The 15,180-nt window shown below is 43.8% G+C and overlaps 1 protein-coding gene across 1 annotated transcript in view; it reads right to left on the bottom strand.

The window, feature by feature from the left end:
* Positions 1-224: 224 nt before the first annotated feature.
* The window catches only part of LOC120055109 (espin-like protein), a 46,509-nt gene continuing 31,553 nt past the window's right edge, over positions 225-15,180 (bottom strand). The window contains exons 6-15 of the mRNA XM_039003027.1: positions 4,831-4,966; positions 4,131-4,297; positions 3,927-4,025; positions 3,477-3,614; positions 3,216-3,371; positions 2,938-3,108; positions 2,531-2,695; positions 1,999-2,265; positions 1,113-1,844; positions 225-1,000 (exon numbers count right to left, since the gene is read on the bottom strand). Of these exons, the coding sequence (XP_038858955.1) occupies positions 512-1,000; positions 1,113-1,844; positions 1,999-2,265; positions 2,531-2,695; positions 2,938-3,108; positions 3,216-3,371; positions 3,477-3,614; positions 3,927-4,025; positions 4,131-4,297; positions 4,831-4,966 (2,520 nt within the window). The 3' untranslated portion in view covers positions 225-511. The remainder of the gene's footprint in view (positions 1,001-1,112; positions 1,845-1,998; positions 2,266-2,530; positions 2,696-2,937; positions 3,109-3,215; positions 3,372-3,476; positions 3,615-3,926; positions 4,026-4,130; positions 4,298-4,830; positions 4,967-15,180) is intronic.

Below are 15,180 nucleotides of genomic sequence, written 5' to 3'. Positions count from 1 at the left end.
TGGGTGAAGTACATAAAGGGCATCATTGCCAGAAACTCAAAGTTTTCCTTTTACACTATGTGACATCATCATGGTACAAGGTGACATCATGCTAATAGTATTGATACCGATATGCGTCAGAGGGGTGAGTGACGAAGGAAAACCGTGTTATCAATAGGTGTACAGACAGTACTGACTCTTCTCAGAGGAAATCACATGACACAAAGCATGTCCTTTATGCTTCTTTATTGTAATAATGTTATAGCTTTGTACTATACATCTGACTACCTGTTTCTAAGATTGGAAAGTTTACTGTAGGCCTACTTATTGCTTTCTCTTTAAATAATAAGAGCTGTTACAACTATTCACAAAGAACACAAAGGTATTCACACTCAGAATAAAATGCACTTACAGTACACCAATCCCTTACTATAACTTGATATCAGCAGACTACATAACTAGAACTTGATTTCAGAAGACTACCAATTATTTAAAAAAAGATTTAAAAAAAAAGGTACAGTGAAAACAATTACTACTCAAAATCAAAAATCTCTGCCTCCTTGTCTTTCCAGAAAGTGAAACTCCTGTCTATGTATTTGCAAATCTCATCATTGCTGAAACTGGAAATGTCTGTTCCTTGTTTAATCAGAGCCCCTTCATCTGGTGTCGGGGTTTGGAGGATGACTTTGGGCACAGGCCTGACCTCTGGTAGGAACTGTTGTTTCTCTACCTCTGGCACTTCAGACTGAGTCGTTGACACGTTCCCAAAGAACTTGACCTTAATGTCCTCGAAGCCGTCCTTCCACTCACGGTTCCCAGCCTCGATGTCCATCATGACGGCCTTGTGGAACTCCCGGATGCTCTCCCAGGTGAAACGACCAACGTGGTCAAACACCTCAAAGCACAGCAGGTGTCTCATCTTCCTCTCGTCCGCGGGGAGTTCGAGTTCCAGGATGTGGAAGTACCCCAGCATAAAGAGGTCAAGGGTCAGGCTGTCATAGTCCACCATCGCCCCGTCCACCTTGTGGAGGAATTAGAATCAGATTCAGAATCACAATCAGTTTGTGTGCGTGTAGAAAGTGTCTGTGTGTGTGTAGAAAGTGTCTGTGTGTGTGCATAAAGTGCAGAATGACCTTGGGGAGGAACTGTTCAGGGGAGTATGGTGCCTGTTGCCGGTGGAGACGGCGGATCTGTCGAGATGGAACGCTGGAGATCATGCTCCTCCAATCACCAATCATCTTGTTGATGACACTCCTCTGTTTGAAGAAATGTCCCAGAGGCATCTGAGATCCCCTCTGTGGTCCCCTCCCATCTGTCCCCCCAGGTTTACCACCAACCTCCACCACACTGGCTCTGCTCTCAGCCTCTCTGGTCTTCAGAGCCACCGTGTAGGCTGACTTCTTCCAGTGGCCCAGGAACAGCACCACAATACGTTCCTTCCGTAAACTGGTGGTTTCCCTAACGTCGGTCATGTTGTCATCACAGGCTATGCCTGAGTCACTGTTCTGAACAGCTTCAGGGGCTGGGTTCATCTCTTTGGGCTGTTCCTGTGTTCCTCTGACCTCTAACCCCATGCCTTCCTCCTGTATGGCTAACATCGTGTGGACCTCTTCTTCTGTTTCTTGTTCATGACCTTCAAAGTTGGACTTCAGATTCCGGACAGAAACCCCAAACTGTTGGATCTCGGACTCTATCTTCTCCCTGCGCCCTCGAGTAGAGGTGGGTCTGTCTGGGGTCTGGGAGAACACAGTGGATAGCTCTGTGTTGGGCATCTTCGAGTACGGCCCGTCTGCCAGGTTGGCCATCAGCAGGGACATGCTCTTTACGATGCCTGAGATGCGGTTACACCACACGGGCAGAGGGACCTTAATTAAAGGGATTACAATGGAAATAAGTCATTGACTTCATTGTGTGACTCTAGAAACATTGTTCATGTTTGTACAATAGAATTACATATATAATTTAATAGGATCTCTTTGGTATATGCACTGTTGATTTAAAAAAAAAAAAAACTCAAACCTGAGACTCCTGGTTGGGGTTTCTGAACTGAGTGCTGGCTGTGATGTTGACGATGGGAGCTGGCAGGATGGTCCTGAGCTCCTCAGCCAGACGAGCTAGCTCTGTCTCATAGCCTTCACAGTTTTTCTGGTTGGACACGCTCTGGATCTGCTTCTCCAGGTAGATCAGGTCGTCCTCGGTCAGCAACTCTCCAAACGGGCCCAGGATAGCGTTGTGGGCCTGGGAGTACCTCCAGTTCACCGCTTTGGAAGTGCTGTTCCCATTCTCCTACAAAGGTGGCGGAGACACAGTACAGAGTTTTTTAATATACAGTACACATCATATCACTGACATGCACACGATGAGGGACGTTTTTTTTTGGAACACAAGAAATGAGTAGACTTAATCTGGGTCTGAAAATCTGTCTCTTTATGTCCTGATTGGTGTAATGACTACGAATAACATGCCAGCTCTGTTGATGTGACCATACAGCATCATGGGTTATCCAATCAGAGCTGTGACCGTATTGGAATATGAAATCAGAGTGCCTCACCTTCCTCCTCTGGTCCTCCTCGTCCAATAGCCTGGTCTGTAGCTGACGCACCATGACCTGTCTCTTCCACTCAGCGATTGGCCGACCCCGCTCGTCATGGGTGGGAACCAGGTAGTCAATGTCTGACAGGTTGGCCTCTTCCGTGGGCAGAACTACCATCCTGTTCTGTTGGCGACAAAACAATATCAACACCAATTTACCATCAGTCCAATATGGAGACTGAGCTGGACAAGATGGGTCTCTCGTGGGACAGGGCAGAAACTGTGGACAAAGACAGACTCCAGTGACAGACTCCAGTGGCAGAAGATTGTTGCTGCCTTATGTCGCACACCAGACGAAGAGAACTAAGTAAGTAAGCATTAGTCCAAGTAGAGAAATATCAGAAGGAAAAGTGATGTGATGCTTACTGCTTGTGCTACAGCTACTGTGGTTATTTCTGTCTGTTTCAGAGATGTGATGGATTTCATGTTGTCGAGGAATTTGTTGTCACCGAGCAGGTTTTTGCCAACCAGGAGTTTTTTGTCAGAAGCCTTCGCCAGATCGACAGTTATTACCTCAGCCTTTACCAGTATCTTACCCTGTTTAAGACAAAGAAAGGGAACATTCATTCCGTTATAACAGCTTGGTGGTTATAAGTCTACGAACATGAATTTAAAAAACAGAAGAGGAAATCTGATGTGTTTACTGTGTCCACTGCGTCAGCTGAAGACTTCATTTCAGTCAGGAGCTTTTTGCCACCAAGTGTAACGTTTTTGGTCAGATCAACAGTAATCACTTCTTCAGGAGGTTTGTTCTGACTGATTCCGTCTGCGGAAAATGTATGTCTCACCACCATTTTACTCTGTTGAAAAAAGGCAAAAACCGCACATCAGTTAAAATAACTTGGTCAAATAGACCTATTAGTCCAAGAACAGAAACAAGATATCAGAGAGTGAAGAGTAATTACAGCATTTGTTGAAGCTTCTGGAGACTTCATTTCACAGAGCAGTTTTTTACCACCGAGCCCAAGGACGTTTTGGGTCGGATCAACAGTAGACTGTTCAGAAGGTTTGACCTCTTCTGTGGAAAACGACACCATCTTACTCTGTTGAAGACAACGCTATATCACTCATCATTCACATACGGTGTCCATATTAGGACAACCACAGACACAGCAGGACTTGTTTCATTATCAGGATGTCCTAATACGGACACCATAATTATAACAGATAGGAGTATTAATACAAAAACACAAATATCTGAGGAAGAGCAAAGAGGAAATCCAATGTAAATCCAATGGCTTTCATCAGCATAACATATCATTTTGCTGTATTAGTTCAAGAACAACAAAACTAAAGCGTTTGGTTCAAAATCTGTAAAAAATTAAAATAAAAAAAATATCTGAGGAAGAACTAACTACTGCAGCTGGTGAGGATTTCATTTCACAAAGGAGCTTTTTTCCACCCAGCTGAACCTTGGTGAGATCAACAGTCCTCTCTTCCGCTACCATCTTATTCTGTAGAAGACAAAGAAGACCAACTATTTATAAGTATAACAGCCTGGTATATCATCCTAAAAACAGAGAAAGACATATCAAAGGGGGGGTAATGTGTAATCTTACTGCTTGTGTGGATACTAGCTCTGATTGTTTCAAACGAATCGTTGACTTCATTTCTGTCAGGAGCCCTTGGTCACCGTTGATTTTACCAGCCAGGAGGTTTTTGTCTGAAACATTGGTCAGATTGACAGTTTTCACCTCCTTGCTGCGCTGAGTTAAAGTTTTCACAACTGGAATAAAACAGTGACAGATGTGTTGGTTAGTGTGTCCTACTCGTGTTAACACATGGCAACAGACACAAACGTCAATTCCAACCGTCATGGATTGACCAATGATTGAACTGAACCAATGGTGAAAATCAATTCCCAAACCAACTATTACAAGTAGTGACTTGCTTAGTAAAAACAAAATAAATTTGTTTAAATAAAAAATAAAGTTAAATAAATACATAAATAAAGTAGGAATAGAGTGCAATACTGGTATAACACTAAACTGTTAGGGTCGGGACGATGCCAGTATTGTGATAGTCGTTAGTATCGTGGCAAGGAAACAAAACATGAAGCGGATTTTCCTTTTGTAGGAAAACAACCCTAATGTTGGAAACAAACATATTATGTTGTCATCCAGAATCACATGTATTTATTTCCCGAGCTATAGCACACAAAAAGGATTTGGTCTGCTTTGTGTTTTCATTTTTTTGCCATGGAAAAAAATATTGGGATACTGGTATCATCACAGCCCTGCTAACTGGTGTTACCCTCACCTGTTGATGCCACTATAACATGTTGTACACTGGAGATGGCAGATGGTTGTGGTTGAGAGGAGGATGAGGTGGGTAGAGAAGGTTCAGGCAGAGGAGCAGGGTTTTGAGCCTGAGGGTACTCCTCTGTCTCTGGTTGCTGGGCAGGAAAACAAAGAGATGGTGAATCTTTGGGGATATAGGATATGCCAAAATGGGATATACAGCATTTCCCCATCAGCCCTGGAATTTGAATTGGCAACCCACTGGGTACTGGCCCGCCTCTCAAACCTTGAGGCTAATATATAGAGACAAATAATCACTGACAGTAGCTATGTTAGAAGATAAGTTAGTAGCTAGGTTAAACGCAAGGTTAGAAGCAAGGTTAGTAGCTAGGTTAGAAGCTAGGTTAGTAGCTAGGTTAGTAGCTAGGTTAGTAGCTAGGTTAGTAGCTAGGTTAGTCTTCCGACTAGCTTGGAAAGACAGTACCGTGCAGTATCGAAGAGCCCTCACTGCTGCTCGATCATCCTATTTTCCAACTTTATTGAGGAAAATAAGAACAATCCTACATTTATTTTTGATACTGTCGCAAAGCTAACTAAAAAGCAGCATTCCCCAATTTGCTTTCACTTCAGCAGTAATAAATTCATGAACTTCTTTGAGGAAAAGATCATGATCATTAGAAAGCAAATTACGGACTCCTCTTTAAATCTGAGTATTCTTCCAAAGCTCAGTTGTCCTGAGTCTGCACAACTCTGCCAGGACCTAGGACCTAGGATCAAGGGAGACAGTCAAGTGTTTTAGTACTATGACACAATGATGAAAATAATCATGGCCTCTAAACCTTCAAGCTGCATACTGGATCCTATTCCAACTAAACTACTGAAAGCGCAGCTTCCTGTGCTTGGCCCTCCTATGTTGAACATAATTAAACGGCTCTCTATCCACCGGGATGTGTACCAAACTCACTAAAAGTGGCAGTAATAAAGCCTCTCTTGAAAAAGCCAAACCTTGACCCAGAAAATATAAAAAACTAAATCGGCCTATATCGAATCTCCCATTCCTCTCAAAAATGTTAGAGAAAGCTGATGCGCAAGCAACTCACTGCCTTCCTGAAGACAAACAATGTATACAAAATGCTTCAGTCTGATTTTAGACCCCCATCATAGCACTGAGAGTGCACTTGTGAAGGTGGTAAATTACCTTTTAATGGCGTCAGACCGAGGCTCTGCATCTGTCCTCGTGCTACTAGACCTTAGTGCTGCCTTTGACACCATCAATCACCACATTCTTTTGGAGAGACTGGAAACCCAAATTGGTCTACACGGACAAGTTCTGGCCTGGTTTAGATCTTATCTGTCGGAAAGATATCAGTTTGTCTCTGTGAATGGTTTGTCCTCTGACAAATCAACTGTACATTTCGGTGTTCCTCAAGGTTCCGTTTTAGGACCACTATTGTTTTCACTATATATTTTACCTCTTGGGGATGTTATTCGAAAACATAATGTTAACTTTCACTGCTATGCGGATGACACACAGCTGTACATTTCAATGAAACATGGTGAAGCCCCAAAATTGCCCTCGCTAGAAGCCTGTGTTTCAGACATAAGGAAGTGGATGGCTGAAAACTTTCTACTTTTAAACTCGGACAAAACAGAGATGCTTGTTCTAGATCCCAAGAAACAAAGAGATCTTCTGTTAAATCTGACAATTAATCTTGATGGTTGTAAAGTCGTCTCAAATAAAACTGTGAAGGACCTCGGCGTTACTCTTGACCCTGATCTCTCTTTTGACGAACATATCAAGACTGTTTCAAGGACAGCTTTTTTCCATCTACGTAACATTGCAAAAATCAGAAATTTTCTGTCCAAAAATGATGCAGAAAAATTAATCCATGCATTTGTTACTTCTAGGTTAGACTACTGCAATGCTCTACTTTCCGGCTACCCGGATAAAGCACTAAATAAACTTCAGTTAGTGCTAAATACGGCTGCTAGAATCCTGACTAGAACCAAGAAATTTGATCATATTACTCCAGTGCTAGCTTCCCTACACTGGCTTCCTGTTAAGGCAAGGGCTGATTTCAAGGTTTTACTGTTAACCTATAAAGCGTTACATGGGCTTGCTCCTACCTATCTTTCCGAGTTGGTCCTGCCGTACATACCTACACGTACGCTACGGTCACAAGACGCAGGCCTCCTAATTGTCCCTAGAATTTCTAAGCAAACAGCTGGAGGCAGGGCTTTCTCCTATAGATCTCCATTTTTATGGAATGGTCTGCCTACCCATGTGAGAGACGCAGACTCGGTCTCAACCTTTAAGTCTTTACTGAAGACTTATCTCTTCAGTAGGTCATATGATTGAGTGTAGTCTGGCCCAGGAGTGTGAAGGTGAACGGAAAAGCTCTGGAGCAACGAACCGCCCTTGCTGTCTCTGCCTGGCCGGTTCCCCTCTCTCCACTGGGATTCTCTGCCTCTAACCCTATTACAGGGGCTGAGTCACTGGCTTACTGGTGCTCTTTCATGCCGTCCCTAGGAGGGGTGCGTCACTTGAGTGGGTTGAGTTACTGACGTGATCTTCCTGTCTGGGTTGGCGTCCCCCCTTGGTTTGTGCTGTGGTGGAGATCTTTGTGGGCTATACTCGGCCTTGTCTCAGGATGGTAAGTTGGTGGTTGAAGATATCCCTCTAGTGGTGCGGGGGCTGTGCTTTGGCAAAGTGGGTGGGGTTATATCCTTCCTGTTTGGCCCTGTCCGGGGGTATCATCGGATGGGGCCACAGTGTCTCCTGACCCCTCCTGTCTCAGCCTCCAGTATTTATGCTGCAGTAGTTTGTGTCGGGGGGCTAGGGTCAGTTGGTTATATCTGGAGTACTTCTCCTGTCTTATCCAGTGTCCTGTGTGAATTTAAGTATGCTCTCTCTAATTCTCTCCTTCTCTCTTTCTTTCTCTCTCTCGGAGGACCTGAGCCCTAGGACCATACGTCAGGACTACCGGGCATGATGACTCCTTGCTGTCCCTAGTCCACCTGGCCTTGCTGCTGTTCCAGTTTCAACTGTTCTGCCTGCGGTTATGGAACCCCTACCTGTCCCAGACCTGCTGTTTTCAACTCTTAATGATCGGCTATGAAAAGCCAACTGACATTTATTCCTGATTATTATTTGACCATGCTTGTCATTTATGAACATTTTGAACATCTTGGCCATGTTCTGTTATAATCTCCACCCGGCACAGCCAGAAGAGGACTGGCCACCCCTCATAGCCTGGTTCCTCTCAAGGTTTCTTCCTAGGTTTTGGTCTTTCTAGGGAGTTTTTCCTAGCCACCGTGCTTCTACACCTGCATTGCTTGCTGTTTGGGGTTTTAGGCTGGGTTTCTGTACAGCACTTTGAGATATCAGCTGATGTAAGAAGGGCTATATAAATAAATTTGATTTGGTTAGTAGCTATGTTAGAAGCTAGGTTAGAAGCTAGGTTAGAAGCTAGGTTAGTAGCTATGTTAGAAGCTAGGTTAGAAGCTAGGTTAGAAGCTAGGTTAGTAGCTATGTTAGAAGCTAGGTTAGAAGCTAGGTTAGTAGCTAGGTTAGTAGCTAGGTTAGTAGCTAGGTTAGAAGCTAGGTTAGTAGCTAGGTTAGTAGCTAGGTTAGAAGCTAGATCAGTAGCTAGATTAGAAGCTAGGTTAGTAGCTATGTTAGTAGCTATGTTAGAAGCTAGGTTAGTAGCGAGGTTAGAAGCTAGGTTAGTAGCTATGTTAGAAGCTAGGTTAGAAGCTAGGTTAGTAGCTAGGTTATTAGCTAGGTTAGTAGCTAGGTTAGAAGCTAGGTTAGAAGCTAGGTTAGTAGCTAGGTTAGTAGCTAGGTTAGAAGCTAGATCAGTAGCTAGGTTAGAAGCTAGGTTAGTAGCTATGTTAGAAGCTAGGTTAGTAGCTAGGTTAGAAGCTAGGTTATTAGCTAGGTTAGTAGCTAGGTTAGTAGCTAGGTTAGAAGCTAGGTTAGTAGCTAGGTTAGAAGCTAGGTTAGTAGCTAGGTTAGTAGATACGTTAGAAGCTATGTTAGTAGCTAGGTTAGAAGCTTGGTTTACATCAAATTTGCATAAAATAATATGCACATTTTCCCACCAGAGATGTGTTTCCATCAAACAGATTTTTTGCTGATGAAAGTCTGTGTGATGACATAGTGCACATAAAGATAATGTTTGCGGATAAATTCTCATGTACCGAATGAAAAATACAAGGAAATTGGTTTCCATCGCATTTTCAACTCTGATAGTTTTGTTATATAGCAAATGTGCCCACTCTGGTCTTGGAACGTGAGCTCTAGCCAACAGCTGGCAGACACAGTACGCTAGCTACATTATGAGATTATTATGGATAAGAGCAATATTATTTTTATTTGTCAAATGGCAGCCAAGCATCGATCATCATGTCACCAGAATAAGACCCTCGATATTTATTGGAAAGGAGCATCAAGCTCATCACCTTGCACATTCACCACCTTGTGAAGTGGGAGGACGAAGCCTAGAGAGGATCCAGACTCAGAGGGGAAGCCCATCTAGAGAGGATCCAGACTCAGATGGGAAGCCCATCTAGAGAGGATCCAGACTCAGATGGGAAGCCCATCTAGAGAGGAACCACTCGGAGGGGAAGTCCATCTAGAGAGGAACCAGACTCAGAGGGGAAACCCACCAGAAGCCCATCAGTATGCCAACCATCAGCTCAGTAAGCTCTCCATATTTGTTTTGTTGTTATTGTGGAAGTAGTCTAGGCCGGGGTCGCTAAGGCGACGGTAGTAGTCCTCTTTACTGGGCTGCCACGCCACAGCCTGTCTCCCCCTCACATCCTCCTCTAACAGACCTAGTTCTTCTATTGGCTGGTCTGCTGAGAAGGGCTGGACAGACAGACAGACAGACAGACACAGAGACAGAGAGACAGAGAGACAGAGAGACAGAGAGACAGAGAGACAGAGAGAGACAGAGAGAGACAGAGAGAGACAGAGAGAGAGAGACAGAGAGAGAGAGACACAGAGACAGAGACAGAGAGAGAGAGAGAGAGAGAGAGAGAGAGAGAGAGAGAGAGAGAGAGAGAGAGAGAGAGAGAGAAAGAAGCTCAGATCGGAGAGGTACAATGAGTTCAGGACAGTGTAGAGAGGAGAGGAAAATAAAGAAATAGAGGATTAGGGAGAGGAGAAGAAAGAAACAAACCTTGCATGTATTGGCAGGATTTCAACCCCTGTGGGGATGATGCAGGATATATGGAAGCATTTAGATCTCCCCTAATGAACCTGTAATGTCCTAATGGAGGCCATGCAGAATGCAGATCAAATTCTGCTCTTAAAGGACAGGAATAAAACCCACAACGTCTGTGTTCCAAACGGGACCCTAATTCCCTATATAGTGCACTACTGTTGACCAGAGCACCTAAGGCTCTAGTGTACAGTATAGGGAATAGGGTGCCATTTGGAACACACTAAACATCAAAGGCAGGGCTGATACGCTGCAGAACACTATTGTGCTTTGTCTTCAAGGAGTGGTCCCAGCCATTTCCTCACTCACGCCACTTTGATGTGGAACAGCCACAAATACGCTGTGACACTGCGGCATTGCTCTCGCTGCGGAGTTAACTTCAAGATGGCGCGGACAGACAAGGTCACCCTGTCCCTAACTCCTAACCGACTTTGCAGTATTTTTGTTGTTGTGTTATTTCTTACATAATTTGCTCAGAACATTTTCTTGCATTATTACCTATAGCCAAAAGCAACTTATGGTTATTAGATTGCCGGTCACCAGCGTTTCGACCAGAATTGTGACTTTCCTGAAGTGGATTCTTTGTTCATACCTCCAGAAGCATTTTCACTCATCTCAGGGGCTGCTCCAAGACACCGCCGACGAAGAAGAGGAATACCGAGTGAGATTTTAGTCCGACTCAGGAGGCGTTCATACTATTCACCGCATACAAGTATATTACTTGCTAATGTTCAGTCCCTGGACAATAAAGTAGACGAGCTCAGAGCGAGGATCTCCTTCCAGGGAGACATCGGGGACTGTAACATACTCTGTTTCCGGAATCATAGCTCTCTCCGGATATACTGTCCCCGTCCATACAGCCAGCGGGGTTCTCCATACATCGCGCGGACAGGAAGGAAGAAAGAACTCTACGGGAAGAAGAAAGGCGGAGATGTATGTTTCATGATTAACTATCATGGTGTGAATATGGTACATACAGGAACTCAAGACCTTTTCTTCCGCCAATCTGGAATATCGCACTATAAAATGCCGACTGTATTATCTCCAGAGAGAATTCTCTTCGGTCATTGTCACGGCCGTGTATATTCCCCCTAAAGTTGACACCGCGACGGCTCTCAAGGAACTACATTGGACTTTGTGCAAACTGGAAAATGCATATCCCGAGGCGGCATTTATTGTAGCTTGGGACCAATAAAGCAAATCTGAGAAAAATGCTACCAAAGTTTTATCAACACATCACTTGCTCTACTTGTTCATCAAGACACTCTTGACCATTGCTACTCCCCCTTTCGGGACGGCTAAGAAGCCCTCTCCTGCCCTACTTTTGGCAAATCAGATCACTCCTCCACATTCTGCTCCTCCTTTCCTATAGGCAGAAACGTAAACAGGAAGTTCCCGTGGTAAGGACTGTTCAATGTTGTTCTGGCCAATCAGAATCTTTGCTTCAAGATTGTCTTGATCAAGCATACTGGGATATGTTCCGGGTTGCCTCTGAGAATAACATTGACGTATACACTGACTCGGTGACAGAGTTCATAAGGAAGTGGTATAGAGGATGTTGTTTCCAGTGTGAGGATTATTCCAAAACCTTCTGAATAGATGGCAGCATTCACGCAAAACTGAAATCGTAGGCCTGATTACCAAGAATAACGAGACAGCCGACAGGGAGGAGGTGAGGGCCCTGGCGGAGTGGTGCCAGGAAAATAACCTCTCCCTCAATGTCAACAAAATGAAGGAGCTGATCGTGGACTTTAGGAGGTAGCAGAGAGAGCACTAGAGGGGGGGGGGGGCTTCAAGTTTCTCAGCGTGCACATCACAACCTGAAATGGTCCATCCACACAGAAAGTGTGGTGAAGAAGGTACAACAGCAACTCTTCAACCTCAGGAGGCTGAAGAAATTCAACCTGGCCCCTAACACCCTCACTAATTTCTGCAGATGCACCATTGAGAGCATCTTGTCGGGCTGTATCACCGCCTGGTATGGCAACTGCACCATCCGCAACCGCAGGGCTCTTCAAAGGGTGGTGTGGTCAACACGACGCATCACCGGGGGCACACTGCCTGCCCTCCAGGACATCTAAGGCACCAGGTGTCACAAGAAGCCCAAAAAGATCATCAAGGACCTCAGCCACCTGAGCAATGGCTTGTTCACCCCGCTTCCAGGCGGAGATAGTAAGGGTGCATCAAAGCTAGGACCGACCTACTAGCTGGCCTCCGCCCAGTCCCCTGCCCTGAACCTTAGAGAGATGCTCTATGTACAGTTGAAGTCGGAAGTTTACATAAACCTTAGCCAAATATATTTAAACTCAGTTTTTCACAATTCCTGACATTTAATCCAAGTAAAAATTCCCAGTCTTAGGTCAGTTAGGATCACCACTTTATTTTAAGAATGTGAAATGTCAGAATAATAGTAGAGAGAATGATTTATTTCAGCTTTTTTTTCTTTCATCACATTCCCAGTGGGTCAGAAGTTTACATACACTCAATTAGTATTTGGTAGCATTGCCTTTAAATTGTTTAACTTGAGTCAAACGTTTCGGGTAGCCTTCCACAAGCTTCCCACAATAAGTTGGGTGGATGTTGGCCCATTCCTCCTGACAGAGCTGGTGTAACTGAGTCAGGTTTGTAGGCCTCCTTGCTCACACACGCTTTTTCAGTTCTGCCCACACATTTTCTATAGGATTTAGGTCAGGGCTTTGTGATGGCCACTCGATTACCTTGACTTTGTTTTCCTTAAGCCATTTTGACACAACTTTGGAAGTATGCTTAGGGTCATTGTCCATTTGGAAGACCCATTTGCGACCAAGCTTTAACTTCCTGACTGATGTCTTGAGATGTTGCTTCAATATATCCACATACTTGTCCTGCCTCATGATGCCGTCTATTTTGTGAAGTGCACCAGTCCCTTCTGCAGCAAAGCACCCCCACATGATGCTGCTACACCCGTGCTTCATGGTTGGGATGGTATTCTTCGGCTTGCAAGCCTCCCCCTTTTTCCTCCAAACATAAAGATTGTCATTATGGCCAAACAGTTCTATTTTTGTTTCATCAGACCAGAGGAAATTTCTCCAAAAAGTGCAATCTTTGTCCCCATGTGGAGTTGCAAACCGTAGTCTGGCTTTTTTTGTGGCGGTTTTGGAACAGTGGCTTCTCCCTTGCTGAGCGGCCTTTCAGGTTATGTCGATATAGGACTCGTTTTACTGTGGATATAGATACTTTTGTACCTGTTTCCTCCAGCATCTTCACAAGGTCCTTTGCTGTTGTTCTGGGATTGATTTGCACTTTTCGCACCAAAGTACGTTCATCTCTAGGAGACAGAACGCATCTCCTTCCTGAGCGGTATGAAAGCTGCGTGGTCCCATGGTGTTTATACTTGCGTACTATTGTTTGTACAGATGAACGTGGTACCTTCAGGCGTTTGGAATTTGCTCCCAAGGATGAACCAGACTTGTGGAGGTCTACACTTTTTTTTCTGATGTCTTGGCTGATTTCTTTTGATTTTCCCATGAAGTCAAGCAAAGAGGTTCAGTTTGAAGGTAGGCCTTGAAATACATCCACAGGTACACCTCCAATTGACTCAAATTATGTCAATTGGCCTATCAGAAGCTTCTAAAGCCATGACATAATTTTCCGGAATTTTCCAAGCTGTTTAAAGGCACAGTCAACTTAGTGTACCTAAACTTCTGACCCACTGGAATTGTGATACAGTGAATTATAAGTGAAATAATCTGTCTGTAAAAAATTGTTGGAAAAATGACTTGTGTCATGCACAAAGTAGATGTCCTAACCGACTTGCCAAAACTATAGTTTGTTAACAAGACACTTGCGGAGTGGTTGAAAAACGAGTTTTAATGACTTCAACCTAAGTGTATGTAAACTTCCGACTTCAACTGAACATAGTCATTGAACATTGGTCACTTAAATAATGTTTACATACTGTTTTACCAGTATGTGTTTGGACACACCTACTCATTCCTCCAATTTTTTAAAACTATTTTCTACATTGTAGAATAATAGTGAAGACATATTAACTATGAAATAACACATGGAATCACGTAGTAACCAAAAAAAGTGTTAAACAGATCAAAATATATTTGATATTCTTCAAAGTAGCCACCCGTTGCCTTGATGACAGCTTTGCACACTCTTGGCATTCTCTCAGCCAGCTTCATAAGGTGGTCACCTGGAATGCATTTCAATTAACAGGTGTGCCTTGTTAAAAGTTAATTTGTGGAATGTCTTTCCTTCTTAATGCTTTTGAGCCAATCAGTTGTGTTGTAGGGTTGGTATACAGAAGATAGTCCTATTTGGCATTCTCTCAACCAGCTTCATGAGGAATGCTTTTCCAACAGTCTTGAAGGAGTTCCCACATACGCATGGAGGAGGAGGTGTGATGGTGTGGGTGAATGGATGATCTCCGTATGTGTGGTTCCTACCATGAAGCATGGAGGAGGAAATGTGGATGCTTTGCTGGTGACACTGTCAGTGATTTATTTCGAATTCAAGGCACACTTAACCAGTATGGCTACCACAGCATTCTGCAGCGATATGCCATCCCATCTGGTTTGCGCTTATTGGGACTATCATTTGTTTTTCAACAGGACAATGACCCAAAACACACTTCCAGGCTGTGTAAAGGATATTTGACCAAGAAGGAGAGTGATGGAGTGCTGCATCAGATGACCTGGCCTCCACAATCACCTGACCTCAACCCAAATGAGATAGTTTGGGATGAGTTGGACCGCAGAGGGATGGAAAAGCAGCCAAGTGCTCATCATGTGGGAACTCCTTCAAGACTGTTGGAAAATAATTCCTCATGATGCTGGTTGAGAGAATGCCTAGCGTGTGCAAGACTGTCATCAAGGCAAAGGGTGGCTACTTTGAATTATCTAAAATCTATTTTGATTTGTTTAACGCTCTTTTGGTTACTACATGATTCCATATGTGTTATTTCATAGTTTTGATGTCGTCACTATTCTACAATATAGAAAATAGTAAAAATAAAGAAAAACCCTTGAATGAGCACTCAAACTCAAAACTCAATGACTATGAGGTAAATTTGCAGACTGTCAGCATAAAATTGATGGTATTTTCATCCATATTGGGTGAACCGTTTAAAGTACAGCAGTTTTTGTACATAG

The sequence above is a fragment of the Salvelinus namaycush genome, chromosome 10 (genome assembly GCF_016432855.1).
Source record: "Salvelinus namaycush isolate Seneca chromosome 10, SaNama_1.0, whole genome shotgun sequence".
Taxonomy (NCBI): domain Eukaryota; kingdom Metazoa; phylum Chordata; class Actinopteri; order Salmoniformes; family Salmonidae; genus Salvelinus; species Salvelinus namaycush.
This window is presented reverse-complemented; position numbering and strand designations above follow the sequence as displayed.